Source organism: Theropithecus gelada, chromosome 7b (assembly GCF_003255815.1).
Source record: "Theropithecus gelada isolate Dixy chromosome 7b, Tgel_1.0, whole genome shotgun sequence".
NCBI classification, from domain to species: domain Eukaryota; kingdom Metazoa; phylum Chordata; class Mammalia; order Primates; family Cercopithecidae; genus Theropithecus; species Theropithecus gelada.
In genome coordinates this window covers 81,226,114-81,248,506 of record NC_037675.1, presented here as the reverse complement: position 1 = coordinate 81,248,506, position 22,393 = coordinate 81,226,114, and the positions used below count along the sequence as shown (strand labels likewise).

Genomic DNA, 22,393 nt, shown 5'->3' with positions numbered 1-22,393 from the left:
GTCCTTTGTACTCAGTGACAAGCCCTTGACCTTGAACTTCTCAAGCTATTCTCCCATTTCTCTCTTCCCGTTAATTGACGTGATTTCAAAAACCTTCCTACTCATATCTTCCTCCAGTGTACTTTGTGCAGTCTGTCATCAATCCAAATTATGGTTTTTGATCCTGCTTGCTCCCACATTAAGGCTTTGCTTAGAATGACATACAGCCCTTATTTCTGCCTATCAGTTTTCCAAGGTTTACCAAACATGTCACCCCTTCTATGAAGTCTTCCCTTGCATAATTTCTTCTAAGCTCCCAAATAACTTACTCTGTACTTTTTGATAGCTTATTTGCATTCACTGTAGTATCATTATTTGTGCATCTTTACTAGATTATAAGCTCCCAAGGCTCTCAACTTAATATCCCATAATCATTTAGTAAATGTTCAACAGACATTATCAAACTGATCTTAAACTATATAATCAAGGTATTAGTTCAGTTGGGATGAACATAGGGCTTGGATATTTTTGGAGAAAGATCAAACTTCAATTTGAATATGGGCAAAGAGAGACTGGGCCTGTTTATACAAGAGACAAAAAGGATTAAAATCCTTCTAGCCATTTTCTGCCCTCGTTGAAACAAAGTAACAATAGCCAATAGTAGACGAGCTTGCATGTAAGTGTTCAATAAATGTTTCTTGAATTATAGAAAAAGTGAATGCTTAAAGTAATCCTAGAATTATATATTAAATAGTGAGATTTAGAAAGATTCCGGGAGGTGTGACTCACACCTGTAATCCCAGCATTTTGGGAGGCCAAGGTGGGTGGATCACTTGAAGTCAGGAGTTCGAGACCAGCCTTGCCAACATGGCGAAACCCTTACTAAAAAAATAAAAAATAAATTAAAAAATTAGCTGGGGTGGTGGCCCATGCCTGTAGTCACAGCTACTCAGGAGGCTGAGGCAGGAGAATTGCTTGAGCTTGTGAGGCAGAGGTTGCAGTGAACCAAGATCATGCCACTGCACTGCAGGCTGCAAAACTCCATCTCAAAAAATGATGGGAGAAAAATCTAATACAGAACTTTGAAGACAGGAACAACAACAATAAAAACTTTGCATAATTTGATGTCACTGAACCTGACTTTCCCCACCCCCCAATTCCTAAGATAGTCGATAATATAACCATTCCACTAAAGTTATCTTGGAGGCACAGGCTTAACTAAATATATATTTTTAAAATTCTAACTCTTTGAAAACTGGTAACCAACATATGGATAAAGGACAGCTATTCAGTTAAATCTATATTTCTAGATCACAGTGAAGAACATAGGGTAGATGGATTATCCAACTGGCCAAGTAAGTGTGTGCTTAGAGAACCAGAAATATGAGACATTTCTGCTACAATGAATGTATGACACAACTTGTAATCAGAAATTCTAGCAAGAAGCTGTTAAAATTGAAGCACTCATTTAAATTTTGGTTTTGGATTCTGTTTTTTAATTTTAAATTTTAATATGGTGGGAGGCTTGGAAAGACGACATCTAAGACTTTCTAGTGCTTATGGCACTATGTGAACATAGTTTTAAATACTGCTTTAAGCTTGATCTATAGAAAATACATAAAAGGTACCAAATGCTTTTAAAAAACACAGTATCCAATAATCTTTTCCAGAATACAATGTTTCCATCATCTTTTCAGAAAAAATGCACTCCCTCCTGGTTATTCTATCACAGCAATCTGAACAATAATGCCTCAAGTAACAGATGATAATTATCTCATAAATATGCCATTTTGATAACTGAATGTAATAATTAGTAACTGCTTAGAATATTTTCTATCACATGAAAGTGGTCTAGCTCTTATTGGGCTTTTAATAAGATATGACTTAGCTTCAGTGTGAGATTTTCTCAAATGTTAAGAAAATAAAAGTGCATCAGCACACAAGGTTTTGGGAAGAACATTTTATTGCTAAGCATATCCTTGAACGAAAATGCAAATATGAACTAAAAGAAAAAAGAAAAAGCAGTAATGTCACAACATCATAAAATAAATTCCTTTAGGTTCTGCTAATAAAACAGGAATATGATAGAAGCTCACATAGAGAATGCACATGTTCCCATAAAATTGTCCAAATAGAAACTTACACTAAAAGGAATATAACAAATGTATTATTACTCAAATTGAAAAAATGAAAGAAAGCAGGAAATCAGTTCACAAGACCTCAAGACTCCAAGAACAGCAATCTTTTACAGACATCGAGATATAATCAACTTCGTATAGGCTGGGCCATTTAGGTTATCTAAAATCGTGCTTTGATATCTCTTTATAATCCTGTCTTTTTAAAATGATAACAAAAAAATTAAACTCTTAACACATTGAAATATTAGATAATGAGGAACACCTCTTTCCATACACATTAGTAAAGGCTACCATTTAGATTGCGCTTTTTGCCCCATGTCATTAAGATATTTTTTCAAAGTCAAATATTCATGCAACTTACAAAGACCAGCAAGAGTAGATTTCTAAATCTAAACAGCTGATTGATTTTCATCTGTACAAAAGAAATTGTATATCTCTGACCCTCCAGAGGACACACGTCATTTTTGTGTGAATATTTGTCTTGCTTTGTCTCTTGCTTTTTGGATAGCTATGGCCATACAACCAGTTTATTGTTTTTCTGTACATTGTTTCCTCTTTACAAAAAGAAAAAGACAACCAGAATATAAACCAAACAGAAATAAACAGGAAAAAAAAAAAAAAACAGTTCTTAAAGCAGTATGTACATAGGTGGCTAAGGAATTATACCAGCAAAGATGTAGTAAAATATGTAAACAAAATCTGAAGTTTTTTTTTTAAATTCTCTTTGACACAGTTAACTGTGACAAAACTAAAATTCACACTTTCTTCACATTTTAAGGTTTGCTTTTTTGTTGTTTTGTTATTTTCTTTTAAAACAACATTCTCATTCCACTTCAAGACTTTAACAGATTTCCTGTGTCAGTCATCCCATCAAACATACCATGATAAATATATCTGTATATATATTTATTTATATATATATTATACTATTAAATTCCTTTTTTGTGTGTGTCACAGCAGCTTTATTCATTTATTTATTTGTTTTTTAAAAAAGATGGGTGAAGGGAGAAGTGAGCAAATGGAAGGACAGAATTATCCATAAATGTCAGGCTACAAAATTAAACCACTATGAAAACCATTGTCATGTTCGGGGAGGGGAAAGAACTATGTGTTTTGTACTCTGGCATGACATGTTTGGCTTGTGTGACCTTTTGTGGTTCCATCTCGAGTTGAACTCCCCTACTGTCTGGTTTGATAATTTAACAGACTTTAATATTGTCTTTTTTATTTGCATGCATTTCAATCAGTCACAGATCCAGCCCACCTCCCCTTCCTCTTCCCAGGAAAGGCTATTTTAGTTTGTGGGGCTTTCTTCTTTAACACAATTTGGCTGGGTGAATGGACAGGAACAATATTGTTAAGTAAAGCCAATAGCTCTGATAACACCAGCCCTAAACCCATCTGTTCGGGGTTTGGGTGGTGAATTCTGAAATTAGATCCTGGGGGACCAGCTTTTCGAATCAATATTATCATCCGTCACATGAATTTTGCTATGTGTTCAGCAAAGCATCTTATAGGAAACAAACAACAGATTCTAGAGACACCATAACCTGATATGTAGAGTGAACACCATGGTAGCTTTTGAGTTCATATGGCAATAGTCTCTCTCGCTTTTGTTTTGAGTTTTTTCCTCTTCCGATGTCCAGTCATTATCAAAAAAATAAACAAAAACCCAAAAGCCATTTTTCCCCTCAGACCTTAAAGTTACACGCACACTGGTCAGAACCAGATAAGGGTTGTGGGTTTTTTTTGTTTGTTTGTTTTTGTTTTTTGGTGTTTTTTTTGTTTTTGTTTTTGTTTTTGTTTTTTTTTACTTTTTTCTTTTTTTGTTGTTGTTGTAGTTTTGTTTTTTACATAATTAAACCGAAAAAACATGGTTACAGTCAAGCTTCACAAACATCATTACAGACTCACTTGGAGTTATGGAACAAGTAAGCCATGAAGTCTTCTACCTTTTAGTAAAAGGTCCTCCGGAGAAGGAAGCTTCCAGGCCTGCGGAAGTGGTGGAGCCACCGTCCGGCTCCAGAGCGCTAAGTGTGTGCTTTATGATACAGCAGGGCACAAAACCTTCTGCCTCCCAGCGACCGCTGGGCCCTTGCCGCAGCCATGGCTGAGCTTCAGAGAGAGATGCATCGCTGTGTGTGTGTGTCCTTTAAAAAACGGTTTTCCCCACCAGAGTCGTGGTTATATACCCCATTTCATAGTTCCAGCAGTTCTGACATCTGTGAGATCTCACCGTCCAAAGATTCATAGGCGTGGATAGAAATAACTGTGAAACTCGCGTGTGAGCAGTGTTCGCATGTTTACACGTAGTACTCCCTGTCCTTGTTTTTCTGTTTCTTGTGGCCGCTCTTCGAGCTCTGCTGCTTCTCCTTCATGAGCGTGCCGTTGCTCTGGGCGGAGTTGCTGATGTAGTTCCGCGTCTCGTCCACTTGATAGGACCCCTCGTCCCTGTTCCTGTACTTGTACATGGCGTACAGGAGGATCAAGATGCAGAGGGCGGCAGCAGCCACAATGCCGACGACCATCCCTGTTGTGCTGCTCGACTCCCGGATCACCTCTGAGGCCCCCGGGACCCGTCTGATTCCCGGCTCCGTGGGGTTTGCTGTGGGCACATTACGGAACATGGGGGAAGTAATTAGTGGGCTCTTCAGTTTGGTGCTGTCTAGCTCATAGGCAGTGGGCAACGGAAGCAAGACTATATCAGGCTGGGGTTTGAGATCACGGTTATTCATTTTGCCAGCTGGCAATTTGGGCACCATCCCAGACGAGGAGGAAGCTGTGAAGCGGATCAGCTCAGGGGATAAAGATGTGGTAGTAGTCCTACTAGTTTCGGAGACTTTGTTAGGTCTAAAGTCCTTGGATTCCCACTTGGGCGCATGTGCTTTGTAGCCACCTTCGAAGATTGAAGTGGAAAGACTCTTATCTGTTACCAAGGAGAAGGTGGTGTAAAAATCTTCATCATCAGTAGGGGGCAGGTTAGAGTCAAAGGTTTCCCCTGAGCCATACCCAGATATCACCAAGCCATCATCATCACAACCATCGCTGCCTTGGTCCGACAAGCAAGGTAACCCCGCCTCAGAGGTCATGGACAGGGAATCTTTGGTGGTCTCAATAATGGTGAGGAGGGGGCGAAAGGTAGGGGGGAGTGTAATGGAAGGTGCACGAGTAGCAATAGGAGGGGTAGCTAAAGGGTCTTCTACAAGAAGAGGGATAACTAATTCACCTCCTGGGATGGAAAAGAAAAAGAAAAACAGAATTAGTATATTTGTAAACACAACTGTAGTTACTCTCAACCAGTGTAGTTCACAGATTATGCCTCAGCAATTATAATAAAATGATCTGGATCTTGTCTGAATGGAGTCTAATCATTCTAGGCAGATTTGGAGCCTTCTATATGCCTCTTGCCACCCAAACCTGAAATCCCTAGATCAGGGGCTTAGATTTTTAAAGATACTCTCAAGTAATTATTTAGATAGAATTCAACTATATATGTTCTTTCCAGGATCTGCTTAAGGGCTGATGACATTCAGTGACATTGTTATAAATATTGGCTGCTATCAAAATTGGCGTGTGTGGGTACCTGTACACATTGTGTGCTTAAGTTATGAATTTACTAACATGTATTTAAGATTTCTTTATTTCCTTCTTGGGATTCTACTTATTTGTTCCCAGGAGGATGAGAATGACCTATTCACCATCTTACTTGAGACCAAGAAACACAAAATATTGTGTCCTTTGTGTTTTAAGTTACTTACTTTTATTTCACACTTACTAATCACAGTCCTTTACTATAAGCTGAGTGATAGGTATTTATAATAATTCAAAAATGTTCATCTAACAAATCCATTTTGACTATTCTTTCCCAGAAATTCCCCTGATTATTAAATGACAACTTGCCTTGCATTAGTCTAATATTTGTATGCATTGCTTTCATGTTATATGCAATATATTGTGAGCTGGAAGCTAGATTTTCAAAATACCCAGCCTAGATATCCATGACTTGAAACTTTTAGACTCACAAATGTTGACTTAGCAAAGTGAGTTTTTTTAAATTGGTGATTCCTAACTAGTGTGGCAAAAATATATCGGTTTACCCATAGACCCTCGTTATTGCACTTAGAATCATGTAGACTAAGTTGGGAAAGAAAGCTCAGAATAGTTCATCAAATCACAGGGCCTTGCAGATCATGGGTGCCACAAATATTCCGCAGTAGTGGTTGTTTACCTGGCTGTAAGGCCAAGATTGCTATGTATCTATGGCAGCAAGATAATTGATCTCTCTTCAGTGTCTTTATGATGTTATTTTCCAAGCAGAGGAAGAATCTTAAGAAGTCACAGTTCGTGTCTCTTAATTGAATTTATTCCAGAAGAATGTATTCCCACTATCACTTAAAAAAATCCACTCGCAGGAATGGTATGAATGTTTCCCTGCCCCAGTTAGTTAGAAGGTTGAGATACTAATGTGACGTTATTGTTGAAGGCCTCTTTCTGAGTGGACCCGCTGAGCTGTCAACTGGTACTGCGTATTGTGTCTCTTACACTTGGTAATAACTTTGCTGTGATGGTATAGTCAGTGTTTGAGTAGCTTTTAACAGATAGGACTGTAGCTGAGGTACCCACCTCATCAGTAACAAAGCCAGACAAGGAGGTGATTCAGTACCAGAGTTCTAGGGGCACTCCAAGTGAATAAGCCTTGGAGTTTACACAGTCTTCCAGGGTTTTTCCTATGAAGATTGATTCACGAATTAAAACTCTCCCTTTGAATGCATGGGAAATGTTTCAAGATGCAAGCTTTCCACACCTTGCATCTTGAAACATTTCCCATGCATCCAAACTGTCCAGGTTTCAGGTGTGCTACGAGAAGGACTTCCTGAGGAGAAAGCTAATGCCTACCTTCAAGCACTAAGAAACTGCTGGTGCCCATGTCAGAAGCCTTTATTCTCTCCCTGTTTAGCTATTAACAATTGTGTTCTGCAGAAAGAAACTGAGTTTGGGAGGGAGCTGATAAAGTATATAACGTTTATCATTTAGAAGGGCAGGGACAACAGAATGTTGTAGTGCCATCTCTGGCCTATGTGGTAATTTTACTATGAAATTAAAACAACACCTTTTTGAGATTCTCAAGATGATCTTATAGTATGTGCTCTTAACCTGAGCCTCTATTCTGGTGCTTAGAGTTTGAAACTATTGAGCAAAATGATCTTTGCAGATTTGCCAAAGATTCACACTTGCTGTACTAGACCAGCAGACACCTATTTTTTTTAACATTGTGAACATATATAATTCATATGCCTTGCAACTTATTTAATGCATAATTTACACACTTTTGCTAGTTTTTAAAAATGGGATTTGGAGTGCAGTTCCCTAAAGGTAAGCCAGTCCTAAAACTAACTCTGAGCAAACTTTTTTATTATTCTTCTGCTAGGGGGCCCCAAATGGTAGATTTACGGTGATATATGAAAGAGGGCAATGTCTGAGTAATAGGAGAGCAGTGATAAGAGAGAGGAAGTGAAGGCCCATGGAATCTGTCTAAAGCTTCCTTATGAGTTTCTCAGGCACAATTTTACTTACCTTCAGAGGACAAGACAGGATTTTTTTTAACTTATCTATAACAAAGGTTTAACATGTGTGTTCTTTTTTGGCACAAACACCTAGTCATTTGTTCCTTATGGCAATGACAAATCTACCCCATGTAGAGTAAGCAAAGAGGAAACTAGGTTAAAGGACAAGGAATAACTGATATCTTAGGAAGCAAAGGCCCAGTACAAACAGTTTAAATATAAAGGCAAACTGTTGGGTAAGAGGCTAGTGTCCCTTTAAGTGGGATTAAGATCACCGTCTTCATGATTACAGAGTGGCATTCATTTGCAATTTTAGTGTACCATCTGTGACACCCAACTGGAGTCTTAAATTTGCCTTTTTGTTTTTCTGGTTTGTTTTTTTTCTTCTCAATACCAGGTAAAGCTTCCAGTGTACTTGTTTCAAAATCTACAAACTGTTCACTCTGCAGTTGAATTACTTAACTTTCCTTTGCTATCTCCCTCTCATTTAACACACTAATGCAAGTATCTTAGATTTTAAAAAACTAACTTTCCTTTGCTATCTCCCTCTCATTTAACATTTAATGCAAGTATCTTAGATTAAAAAAAAAAAAAAAAAAGAGTAACCACATTTTTTATAACTGTATAGTAAGAGGGTTCTGAAGCTTGTTAATTTATAAAGAGCTTCTGAAAGCCTGGTGAGTCCCAAAGTTAAATGATAAGAGCTTATTTTAAAACCAAAATGATGGGTATGCTACTTCAGAGTTTAGAAAACAAAATCTTTCAGAACTACTGATCTCTAGTTTTCTTTGCCATTTTGTTATTAATCTCGGTAGCAGCAATGAAAATGATAAATGATACCCTCTTTTGGGAAAACCTGAGCCGAAATCATGCTGATATTTAGACAAGGAAGTGGTAGAAGCTTTCTTAGCCCCTCTTTCCTGGCTTCTCAAGAAGTGGGAAGATTGCCTTTAGTTTAAAATGAAGTCCACTGGGATACAGAGGGGTCCTTATGACCAATAGGAATTCTAATGAAAATAGGTAGAAAATTTTAGATAACTGTAAACATGAAAGATGCCTGGGACAAGTGTATATGTTGGTGTAATTAATTTTAAAACTAAATTCCATGTTTAAGATTGCAGACAATAATAGGGTCCTGAGGGGATCAAAGGCACACCTCATTTGAGAGGAGAAAGTGATGTATTTCTCCTACTATTAGATCCTTAATAGAAATAACTTAGTTTGGCTGGATGCGGTGGCTCACGCCTGTAACCCCAGCACTTTGGGAGTCCGAAGCAGGCGGATCACGAGGTCACCAGATCGAGACCATCCTGGCTAACACAGTGAAACCCCGTCTCTACTAAAAATACAAAAAAAATTAGCCGGGCGTGGTGGCGGGCACCTGTAGTCCCAGCTACTCGGGAGGCTGAGGCAGGAGAATGGCGTGAACCCGGGAGGCGGAGCTTGCAGTGAGCCGAGATCGCGCCACTGCACTCCAGCCTGGGCGACAGAGCGAGACTCAGCCTCAAAAAAAAAAAAAAAAAAAAAAAAAAAGTTTGATGGGAAGCTATTCAAGCCTTCTTGTTTATTTTAATCAAAAGTGACTACCCTGAGAAATGTTCAAGTGGCTGATACTATTTTCTTTACTTCCCAGAGACCGTGAAGTCAGTGATCAACTAGGTGTCTATGGCTAAAAAAGTATTCATGGAAGTAAAGAACCCAAAGTCATAAAAGGTTATGGGCAGAGTAATACAAAACCTGTAATCCATCAAAATCCTAATTTCCTATGCCATCGCCAGAATTTTTCCTTAGTTTGGGATAAAAACTATCTGTATTCCTTAGAGTTAGCATTTTAAAATCAGGCACACAATACCCCTTTTTAGCAGGATTGTGCTTTACTTTAAACTAGAGAGATCATTAGAGATATAAAAGGTCTATTTGAGCCCTGAAGGCTTCTCAGCTTTTTTGCTTTTTGAGTGTATTTGTAGATATATAATTCATGCCTCTAGGGCTGATGTCCAGCAAAAGGGGCTCACTACCATCAAAAAAGACAGTGTATAAAAAATTTAATAGAACTCTTCTGAACTGTGAGAATGTTGTGGGTGGTAGTGAATGTAGTGGGTTATCTTTGAAAAAAAATAAAAATAACAAAAAACAACAACAACAAAAAACAAGAAGCATGAAGTTTCAACCCTTGCCTCTCTGGAGATATGTGGGTTTTGAGAGTTCACGAAAATACCTGAAGAGTGAGACTCTGGGAGAGGACGCCATGCTCGAATTCCTTGAATTCTTGTTATATATATTTGGGTATTTCACCTCATCTCTTATTTGCATTATTCTAATTTTCTGCCTGAAAATTCACATAATGGGGGAAATCATTCTTTTCCCCCTCCAAAATTAATTTTTCCAAGATATTTAGCTCTTTGGTGACATGGAAATGTGTACTTGTAACACATAAATATCATAAAGCTTGTAACCATGAAATTGCCCTCCATCAACCTTCAGAAAAAAATAGTCATGGACAAACAGGGCAAGTACCTGGGGAGAAGACAGTAGAAAAACAGGTGTCTCAAAGGGGCTTAACTTATATTTTAACAGGATGAGAATTTCTAGATAGGGCATTCTCCCTGCCTTCCCCACCACCCTTCCACCCCAGCAAAGGGTTTTTCTGAAATAGGTTTGATTTTATTTATTTATTTATTTATTTATTTATTTATTTATTATTATTATACTTTAAGTTGTAGGGTACATGTTCATAACGTGCAGGTTTGTTACATATGTATACTTGTGCCATGTTGGTCTGCTGCACCCATCAACTCGTCATTTACATCAGGTATAACTCCCAATGCAATCCCTCCCCCCTCCCCCCTCCCCATGATAGGCCCCGGTGTGTGATGTTCCCCTTCCTGAGTCCAATAGGTTTGATTTTGAAAGGCTACAGATTATATTTTTCAACAATAAGATGGGCCACAGCCCTTTGATATCATTATATATTATAAAACATGAAATGTCAAGTGGAGTGTTTCATTTGCTTATTGATTAACAGCTTTGCCTCTGAAGTAACTCTGACTCTTAGCATTAGAACTCTGTAGGAGTTCCCACTGGCGCTAGGAATTTGGTCAAATTTCTTAAACTCTATGGAAAATGAGAATAATAAAATACTCTACCTCAAACTATCAATGCAAATATTAAAATAATGCATATCAAGTACTTTTTAAATATGTTAGGTGGTTAGCACAGTACCTACTGCTATTCAGGAATGCTAGGTACTAATGTTGTTATTTCTACTAATGTATTTGAGCTGTACATACTCAAATAATCACCTTCTTCAAACCCTTTTTATTTAGTGGCTTCATGCTAAAGTAGAAGTATAATTATATAGGATCTAGATTATTGAGGCTATTTTAAATAGAATATAAGGAATAATTCAAAGAGCTGGTATTTTTTTAAAATAACCTTTTATTAAATTTACCTTTGGATATCTTTTTCATAGAAAGAAAATATTCTAACAAGCAACAAGATAAAACAACATCCCATTTAGGAAGTTCTAAGTTTTAGACCTAAAATATTATCAGCATGTCAAACAACACAAAATCACATAAACTGAGGTAGAGAGAGACCAAGCATTAAGCTGCTGGCTTGGAAACATCTCTTATCTACCATTCAGTTTGATATTTCTATAACAGTTTCAAATAACACAAATATCTATAAAGCAAAACAAGTAACTTGACTAAAAAATTATATAGTGCTTCTTACCAATCTTATGTATGTTGAAGCGCATAAGACAGCATTGGTCCAAATAATCTTAAGGTGAAGGAATATTCTTAGTCTGTAGTTACACGATGATAGTACCTACCTGAAATATTTTCTATGTAAAACTTTAGGTATGAAAATCATTATATTTTCTTCTTGGCAGAATCTTAAGATCCCTGAAAGCTTACCTGATTAAATCCTTGAGAGAAATGAAACAGGGAAAAGGAGAAAAGACAAAGGAAAGAGGGAGAGAGAAAATGTGTGTGCACCTTCTGTGTGTGTGTCTGTGTTTTTGTCAGTTGTTAGTTCCATACACTGGAAGGCGTCAGTATCACAGAACAATACTCGAAACACCCGGGATTCTTGATGTCTTCATTTTCAGTATAATTGATTTTGTAGCCTGAAGCAAAGGTGAGAGTATAATCCTGGATAGCCAAACTCTACCATAGTCACTTGAGAGTACCTTATTTTCCCCTTTGCTGAAGGGAAATAACTAATTTCCTAAATGCTTTTTAAGGACTTTTAAAAGAATGCAATTACCACTGTTACTACTTGGAGCTAAGTCAACTCATTTTCTTCTGGGGTACAGGCCTCCCACTGGCTGTAAACAATTTTAAGATGCCAAATAGAGCCTACCACTACTTTCAAGACTTTAAAATGGTGGTGAAAAAGTTCAGGCAAAGAGGCCAGGCTTTCTTTGGGAGGTAAGGATAATGTTTTAACCCCCTTCTACTGAGAGTAGAATTCACATTGATTATTAGAAGCAATTCAGCACAAAACATAACAGTGAAAATTCAGCAAATAGACACAAATGAAATAAAAATATAATATAGTCTTCAAAATTATACAGTAGAAAATAAAATCAACTTCATAGCCAAAGTAAGCTGGGAGAAGGAGAGCAAATAACATTGAGGCATTCACAATATAATAAGAACAGAAAGAAAAGTAAAAGCAAATTAAAAAATAGAGGCTGTTCTGGGAAAAAAAAAAAAAGAAATCATTTCCATATAGGCAAAATAATTGAAACTAAAAAAGCATACTGTATTAATTTATAGTCAACTTACATCAACAAATTGCCCGCATGTTTTTTGGCATGAAAGAAAAATTTACAAAAGAAAGTTGTGTAAGAATGCTCTTGGACAAATAGAATTGCCACATTCTTGTAACTTGCTTTTTTGTTGTCATTTCTTAAAAACTTTTGAGCAAAATGTCTAATTTTTCAAATATAATAATTTACAACAGAGGATGATACAGGGAGGCAACAACACATACATCCACACCACATAACATAAAAAGAAAAAAAAAATCTGCACTTTAACAAATTTTTACTTTGGGGGGTTTGGGAGGGCATCAATTTTTGCATTTAAAATAATTCCGATTGCTATGATTGAAAAACCAAACAAAAAACCTGTTTCCTTTTATAATTTGCCTTTCAAAAAAAATTCTATGAATCTAACGGGTTTTGAATGAATTTCTGCATTTATAGGTTTTCAGATATATACTTAATTTTTTTTGTCTTTTTGACAAATTTTAGGCTTTCTTTAATTTAGGGAGATGGATGACAGCACATAAATTTTAACAATGCTAAAGAAAGGGGGAGTATGGGAAGGAAAGATGCAGGAAGGGGAGGGTCATATCTATGAGTGAACTACACAGGAGATGAAGATGATAGGAGTAAATGTGTAAGTGAGTCGCCATGTCCATGTAAGGGCGGCACGGAGTGATCTAGCTGCATTAGAGCTTCTGGCTGTAAGGAAGGGATGGGCAATATACAAAAACAAATGAGCCTACACATGCCCATCTATGGAGATAAAGAACAGAACTCTAACACTGACAATCTCACACACCCTAAGCTGCAACTTCTTCAACATGCAATTACTCCAAAAATTATTACAGTTTCATTAAAGATTTTCAAATAATAAAAACAGTTAAACTTTTTTCCTACTAAAAATAGCCAAAATACATAAAATACTAGTAGTCATGATCAAAAAGTTTAAAGCAAAAACAAGAAGACTAGATTTATGCATTCAAGTTGAACAACTTCATCGGCAGCCACACAGCCACATCTAGAGTTGGGGAGGTTTAGAAGTCTACAGAGGTGATTGAGAGGCAATACTAAGCAGGGAGCCCATGCACTGGGTTGCTAATTACATCTCTAGAGAGAAATGGTATTTTCCAAATGACATCATCTGTCTTCCTTACGCCACCCATGTTGCACACAATTGGCAAGGAGACCAGGCTAATTTGAAACGTGGATGTGAGGATTCTGCAGCTGAAGTTGTTCCACATTTAAAGAGGGAGTGGGGAAAAATTGCAGAAAACAATTCATAACTTTTTTCTCATAATTTTAGATAAAATCAAATCTAAGATAAAGATCTAGCAATTAAAAGAAACACATTGATATATATATATATATATATAGATATATATAATATAAAAAGCACTTAATTCCCAAACAAGAAGGGAGAAAAAAACCAAAAAGTTTAAAGAAAAAAAATATTTCACACACTTTCAGAGATGAACAACCAGACGCACAGGCTTGAAAGGCACAGACAGAGCAGTCAGGGGACACGTTTTTTTGCTTTGCTTTTTGGCTTGTTAATTCCCCTTTTTGTGAGAGCCAAAATTAAAAATAGATTGTGCATTTTCTTTAAAACCTAATTTTACATTTTCTTTATTTTTGGCTTTGCTTTGAAAAAATAAAAAGGGCGTGCAGTCTGGATGTACGTCGTAAGTAGACATTTAAAAGAGAAGAAAGTAGCTAGACTGACAAATGGGTTATTTACTATCCTTCAATTGTAGGAATGTTAATCCAGTTAACACATGCTTAAAGTAAGTTGCATTTAGGGGAAAATAGAAAAACAGAACAGCAAGCTAGGATTAGGGGGTCAGCAAGACAAAACCAATTTAGGGGTAGGAGGAAAGTACTGGGTTTTGTTTCATGCCTTTCCAGTAGGGGTGAAGGACATCTGAAGGCTTCCTGCCAATTAGAAGGAAAGCATGTGAGAGGTGTGTGTGTGTGTGGGATCGGGGGCAGAGGAGTTGAACTAGAACCCGTATTGACAGGAACTGGAATCAAAATACATATAGGTTCATGAGTTCTGCTTCAGGAAATTTATCCCAAATTTATTCATAGGCTTTAGAAGGCATATTTTATAAGGCATAGAGGGGTTATAATTAACATTGCTCTGTGGGAGGGTTCCTGGGCTTAGTCAAAGTGACAGGGCACAATGATGACAGTAGAATGTTAATAAAATGAGCCTGATAAATGGAGGAATAGCCAATTTTTTTTTTTTTTTTTTTGTAAGAGTGGCAAAACCCCTCTCCACTCCAAAGAATACAATATCAGTGTCTGTAAACTACAGGACAATCATGGATAAAGTTTACTGGAAGTGCTTTGAGGAAAACTATGCCAATAAGGTTTATTTGAGGTACATTGAGGGAAAACTATGCCTCTCACATGCACGCACACGGAGAGGTAGATACTGTAGAAGGAACAGAGGGAAGGAATTTTTAGAAATGGCCTCAGCCTCCACTGGAAGAGATCACTAGAGTTATATTCAGTATTCTATCTCGTTGAGAACATTAATGTGCAACCAAGGACTGGGAAACCCAGGTAGGCGAACCACAAAGGCAAGACACTTGAGAGCACTTGGTTCTGACAGCCAATTCCAACCACGCCTAAGAACTCTTTCAGGTGACTTTGACAAATAGAGTAAATTTTGAGGATGAGTTCGACTTTTGCCCACTGTGGGACGCCCCTTTTATTATTTGACTTTAAAGTAATTATAGCAATGTGTCCCCATGGGTCAGTCCGTACCAAGATTTTTAGTCTCTGGTTTAATAATGTTAATCATTATTCTGGGAACTTCACAAAGAGCAGCTGGAAAGTTATAGATGGAGGAAAAAAAATTTAATAATATAGAAAAAGAAAAACCCTTGTTGCCATTTAGTTGATTTTTTTTGGACTAATTATACTTTTAACATTGAATTAAGATTGTATAAATGCATATATGGTCGGTCTCAAAAGGCATCGAATGACATCTGTAGAACAAAGTTCTACAATTTTTAAAAGTAGGAAACATAAGCAGTCTAAGTGTGAGACTTAAAGAATAAGATACTTGCAATACACACATTCTCCTAGATAATGAGAGGCATTTTGAAAAAGTTACATCAGCAATTTGGGTTCTCTAAGCCTTCTACTGAGTAATTTACCTATTCCCAAATTGCCTGTTTTGAAACTCTTACAAGTAGGACACCACTTACATTCTAGAAATCACTGGTCTGAACAATTGAATATATGAAAATTTAGGGTTGTCACTTTGTAAATAATATGTGTATTTTTTAAACCCATGGAAGCTGTAGTTTCAAATGAAGCCAACAAAGCCTGAATATAATGCATGTATATCTTTACTGTATAAGTCAACCATTAGTTCACATACATAAACCTTGTTTGGTCTCTAAGATACAAAATGACATTGCTTGCTAATAGTAGTTCATAATCAGGTCACAACTCCATTTTCATCTTTCATTAACTATCTACACTAGGTTTGTATTAATAACTGCCTGATTTTGTGGCTATGCCTTTACTCTGGGTATTAAGAATGTGTTTGGATTATGTTTGTCACTGAGAACAAATAATACAATAATTTGATTTGAAACAGTATATTTTGATACAACTATTTTTATCCCACCATGTCCTAATAGCCCTGTCTAAATGTAAAATCAAAAATTTTTAAATGCCAAATGCCATATTACAGTTGTTAGAATTCATCTTGGGAAATTGTTTCAAAGAAATGTTTCTGAACTGCTTGGGGTTGAGCTCAAGAATCCCAAAGACATACTCAAGTTACACCAGTTGCAAGCCCTCCTCTCTGGAAGCAGGGGTCCTCCTTGCTAGAAGGCATTGTCTTCAGTGTATAGAGGTGAGGCCCAAGAGGAAGGCCCCAGTGAATTACTCTGCATAACATTATGTATTTTAAACTTCTCAGGGAGAATACTAGAAAGATGAAGGCAGAGGGAACCATCTCAACAGTCTTCGTACAACACTGGGTAAAGATTTAAAAAATTACAAACCAGGAGGGCTGAGAAAAAAGTTGGAATAACAAATAACTAATGAAGATTTTGAAGACTTTTGCCATTGGATGCATGAGTTAAGCCTCCGCATCTGTTTCTCCTATGAAATATACAAAAACATTTTCATAGATTGTGACTTTTGTGTCTATGGGGCGAATGGAGGAATTCTTCTGGGAGGATGGATGGCTCATTTCTGAATCACAGTTTGACTTAGAATGAAAGTAGAGAACCCTGTACATGAACATGGAATTCTGGATGTGAGGATTGTTGTTGTCAGCATTACAAAACGAGCCCTGCGTATACCTTTATTCCTCATAACTTCCTCTGTAGACATGGAGGGTGCTCAGAAAAGGGGTGAAGGAACCCGTTTCATAATATGGTACAGTAATGCTGCAATAAGCATGGAGTGTAGATATCTCTACATGATGGTAATTTCCTTTCCCTTGGGTATATACTCAGAAAAGGTATTGCTGGGTTATATGGCAATTCCATTTTTAATTTGGGAACTTCCATACTGTTTTCTGTAATGGCTGGACCAATCCAAATTCCCACCCACAGTGTACAAGGGTTCCCTTTTCTCCACACCCTCATCAACACACGTTGTCTCTTGTCTTTTTGATAATACCTACCCTAATAGATATAAGGTGATATCTCATGGTGGTTTTAATTAGCATGTCTCTGGTGATTAGTTATGCTAAGTATCTTTTCACATATATGTTGGCCATTTTTGTCTCCTTTAGAGGAATGTCTACTCAGGTTCCTTTGTCTATTTTTAAAATCGGGTTATATGTTTTCTTGTGATTGAGCTGTGTGAGTTCTTTATAAATTTTGGAAGATAGTCCCTTACTAGATATATGGTTTGCAAATAGGTTTTCTTCAACCTGTAGGTTACCTTTTCATTTTATTGATTGTTTTCTTTGCTGTGAAGAAGTGTTTTGGTTAGATGTATAATTCTTAAAGATTACTTTGGCTTCAGTATGGAGAATGGACTTCAGGGAAGCAGAAGTAGAATGGGGGAGATCAATTGGGCAGCTACTGCAGAGTTCAAGCAAGAAATGATGGTGACTTACACTACAGCATGAGTAGCTGGAGCAAAAGAAACGTGTGAGCAATTTGTTATCGAGCTAGAGTCAACAGGACTTCTTGACTGAGTGTAGAGAAGAGAGTTGGAACAGGGGCCCAAGAATGATAACAAATGTGGAGTTTGTACATCTGAATCAAATTTAAGAGATGAGAAACTCTGGAGGACATGCAAGTCTGGGGAATCCAAAGTTCTGTTTTAGCTCTTCTGAACCCAAAGTGTCTCTTAAATATCAAAGTGGAAATGTTGAATAACCAGATGGATTTGAGAAACTGGAATTCTGAAGGGAGGCTTAAACTGAAAATTATCATCATATAGAAGCCATTTAAAGTCAAGAGGCTGGCCGGGCGCGGTGGCTCAAGCCTGTAATCCCAGCACTTTGGGAGGCCGAGGCGGGTGGATCACGAGGTCAGGAGATTGAGACCATCCTGGCTAACATGGTGAAACCCCGTCTCTACTAAAAATACAAAAAACTAGCCGGGCGTGGTGGCGGGCGCCTGTAGTCCCAGCTACTCGGAGGCTGAGGCAGGAGAATGGCGTGAACCTGGGAGGCGGAGCTTGCAGTGAGCCGAGATCACGCCACTACACTCCAGCCTGGGTGACACAGCGCGAGACTCCGTCTCAAAAATAAAATAAAATAAAATAAAATAAAATAAAGTCAAGAGGCTGAATCAGATCACCCAGAAGATTAAAACACCTCGGCCACACCTGGGGCCACCTAAGAGATGGTGAGGTGAAGGGCCAGGGCTGGAGAAATACTCAGGAGACTCTTGAGCTATTCATACTATAGAATGAAAATGTTTCATACAAAACCTTCATTTCTGACTGGTACACAGGTGATTTTTTAATGTCGAAAAATATATTATCTATAATAGTATTAAAAGGGTCTAATGCAGAGGTGTTCAATCTTTTGGCTTCCCTGGGCCACAGTGGAAGAAGAATTGTCTTGGGCCACACATAAAAAAAAACACCAATACTAACAATAGCTTATGAGCTCCCCCCAAAATTGCAAAAACTCAATGTTTTAAGAAAGTTTACAAATTTGTGTTGGGCTACACTCAAAGCTGTCCTGGGCTGCATGCACCCTGTGGGCTGTGGGTTGGACAAGCTTGGTCTAATGGTTTGCAAGTAACAAGCTATCTGCATATATAAATCCTAAATTCCACACAGTGGCAAGACTAAGAACAGGGGAGCAGTTGCTAAGCTCAAGCTTTGAGTGCTATTTGCACTGTCCTTTCTCTTTGTTTTACTTTATGAGGATGTTTCCTCTTAATTAAACAAACTAGTGCCAGTAAAAAATAGTTTTTAGAATCCGCCACTACACACATATACTTTATAAAAATGAGCTTCAAGTATTGCAAGATGTGCTATTTTTTTTGTATTTCAATTCAGCAAAGGCACACTGAAGACCTATGTTGTGCCCTACTCTATGCTAGACAGATTAAAAAACACCACATAAGCATAAAGGTTTAGCCTGTGCATCAAGGAGCTTATAATGTTCTTGATGAAGAAAAGCTTAGTTACACTAAGACATGATTATTAAATTAGCATGAAATCAAAATGAAAAAAAAAAGAATTGCTGGCAATTTCTTGGGTGGGTTTTCCCTTTTGTGTATCTTAACCAGTATCAACACTTTTGGGAGAAAGCAGCTAAGATACTACCTTGACCCTCTGTTCCCTTATGCCCTCATCTTACTACACAATTCTAAGGTCTGTCAGGTTGTTTCCAAGAGATTTAAGGAGAATTCTCTTTGTCCTCAGCCCCTTTGGTCTCTTCAGGACCATCAAGGAGTGCTGAGCTCAGAAAATATAGCTAATAACACCTTGGTGCATTTGAAATGAATATTTTATAGTTTCTAAGGTAATTATACATGTAATGCTCGCAAATTCATGAGTTAGGACAAAAGTCTTTGATCTTTTTGAATGAGAAAAGTGAGGCCCCAGGGGTTGGCATGGGGGATAGGTGACTTGTCTCAAATCTCATAGTTTGATAGAGGGCAGGAGCTCAACTCCGGATCTGTTCTCTTGCCAAAAAAGGAATGCAATCTTATGGAAAGGCATCAAAATAAGACCTCTTCAGAGCTTAACTCTAACTCACAAGAATGAAAGAAAATAACTGTAAAATTACATGCAGAAATAACCCAAATTTATAATTAAAAGATGTATTCAAGCTTTAAGAATTTATCATTATTGGAGAAGGTGGAGACAGAGATTGGAAAGAAGTAGTAATAATGGCTATTTGGGTTAGGGTTTTGGGTTGAGGTGATTCTTGTTTGTTGGATGCTGAATCAGATACTCCAAGGATCATACTTGGAGTAGCACAGGCCCCAATTATCTGAGACTCGGCCTCCTCTGTTGAATATGAAACCTTCATTTGGTAGCTAACAGTCTTTGAACACAATAGTAACAAACATTAGAGAAGCACTTTAGAATTTTTAAGCACTTTCCCATTCAAAATCTTATTAGTTGTGCAAATCTATGCTGTGAGGTTAAGTGACTAGACATTGTAGTCACTACAACTTTAAAGCTATAGGTTAGTGTGGGGGGTAAAATATACGCAACTAATTATATTAATTCATTTGATTATCCATTACTTCATTCAATAAACATTTGAATGATTATTAGTGTTCTAGTTGGTAGGAAAAATAAAAGTAAGCAAGACGGCACTATCCTTTTCTTAAAGTTGTTTCAGGTCTAGCTGAGACTGAAAAACAAATTAAGTGCAAAGGAATATTGAGTCAATAAAAATCTGTGTAGGGTACAGTAGGGTCACAAAGAATAGAGATTTTGGGATAGAATTTGGTACACATTAAAGTTTATATGAATGTAGGGAACAAAGATTAATTTAAAGTCCTTCTGGATCTAAACAGTGTAGTATCTTACCAATTTTTAAAATGTAATACTGTCTTTTGTAATGTTTTATCCATTCTTTCACCTTCTTAAGTTTGAAAGTTTGCTGTAGATTGGGCAAGCAGATTATTAGTGCAGAAATACTATTCTAAGTGTTGGGTTTGAGGGTGTCCTGGGTTCTCCTTTCCATCTTGAAAGTTTGGTTTTTCTCTCCTTTTTAGTTACTGTAATTAGGTGTGGAAACTGAGTTTGGGAACAGATAATACATGAAGTTTTTACATGGGACATTTTTGTTCAGCATTAAAAACATTATTTTTATATTTAGAAACAAATACAGGTATATCTTGTTTTATTGTGCTTTGCTTTACTGTGCTTCACAGATATCTTTTAATAAATTGAAGGTTTCTGGCAACCCTGCATCCAGGAACTCTATTGGCACCATTTTTCTTCCAGCCTGTGTTCACTTTGCAACTCTGTTACATTTTGATAATTCTCACATTTCTACTTTTTTTCTTACTATATCTGTTATGGTGATCTGTGATCTTTGATGTTACTATTATAACTGTTTTGGGGGCCATGAACCACACTCAAAAGATGGTGAACTTAATATTGTCTGTGTTCTTCTTCACCCACCTGCCCTTCCTCCATCTCTCTCTCTCTCTCTCTCTCTCTCTCTCTCTCTTTCTCTCTTTCTCTTTCTCTCTTTCTCTCTCTTTCTCTCTCTCCCTGTCTCTCTCTCTGTCTCTCTCTCTCCCTGTCTCTCTCTGTCTCTCTGTCTTTCTCTGTTTCTGTTTCTCTCTTTCCATCTCTGTCCTCTCTCTCTCTTTCTCTCTCTGTCTCTCTATCCTTGTCTGTCCCTATCTCCCTATTTCCTGAGACACAGCAATATAGAAATTAGACAAATTAATAACACTACAGTGACTTCTAAGTGTTCAAGTGAAAGAAAGAGTCACCTACCTCTCACTTTAAAGCTAGAAATGATTGAGCTTAGTGAGGAAGGCATGTTGAAAGCTGAAATAGGCCAAAAACTAGGCCTCTTGGGCCAAACAGTGGGCTGAGTTGTGAATGCAAAGGAAAAGTTCTTGAAAGAGATTGAAACTGTTGTTCCAGTAAATACCTGAATGATAAGAAAGTAAAATAGCCTTATTGCTGATATGGAAAATATTTTAGTGATCTGGATAGAAGATCAAACTAGCCACAACATTCCTGTAAACCAAACCCTAATTCAGAGAAAGGCCCTAACTCTCTTTCAATTTTGTGAAGGCTGAGGTAGATAAGGAAGCTACAGAAGAAAAGTTGGAAGCTAGCAGCGGTTGGTTCATGAGGTTTAAGAAAAAAAAAAAAGCCACCTTTATAACAGAAAAGCACGAAGTGAAGCAGCAAGTTCTAATGTAGAAGCTGCAGCAAGTTATCTAGAAAATCTAGCTAAGATAACTGATGAAAGTGTCTATACTAAACAACGGGTTTTTAGTGTAAATAAAATGGTCTTATATTAGAAAAAGATGCCATCTAGGACTTTCACAGCTAGAGAAGAGGAGTCAGTGCTTGGCTTCAAAGCTTCAAAGAACAGGAAGATTCTCTAGTTAGGGGCTAATGTAGCTGGTGACTTAAAGTCAATACTTATTGGCCACTTCAAAAATCCTAGGGTTCTTAAGAATTAAATGTACTCGGCCTGTAGGCTTTAAGCGGACTAGCAAAGCCTAGATGACAGCTGTTTGCAGCATGGTTTACTAAATATTTTAATTCCATTGTTGAGACCTACTGCTCAGAATAAAAGATTATTTTCAAAATAGTACTGTTCATTGACAGTGCACCTGGTCATCCAAGAGCTCTGATGGAGATACACAAGGAGATTAACATTGTTTTCAGGCCTGCTAACACAACATCCATTATGCTGTGCATGGATCAAAGAGCAATTTTGACTTGAAAGTCTTATTATTTAAGAAATACATTTTGTAAGGCAATAGCTGCCA

At 37.3% G+C, this 22,393-nt stretch overlaps 1 protein-coding gene across 25 annotated transcripts in view; it reads right to left on the bottom strand.

Annotated features, from left to right (window-relative positions):
- Positions 1–1,924: 1,924 nt before the first annotated feature.
- Positions 1,925–22,393, bottom strand: part of NRXN3 (neurexin 3) — a 1,630,631-nt gene continuing 1,610,162 nt past the window's right edge. For 23 of the 25 annotated variants that reach the window (XM_025391720.1, XM_025391722.1, XM_025391730.1 and 20 more), the window contains one exon: positions 1,925–4,722. In XM_025391720.1, coding sequence (XP_025247505.1) covers positions 4,421–4,722 — 302 coding nt within the window. In that variant the 3' untranslated portion in view covers positions 1,925–4,420. Of the gene's footprint in view, positions 5,347–22,393 lie in introns of all 25 variants that reach the window. The other 2 variants (XM_025391719.1, XM_025391737.1) reach the window with 2 other exon arrangements.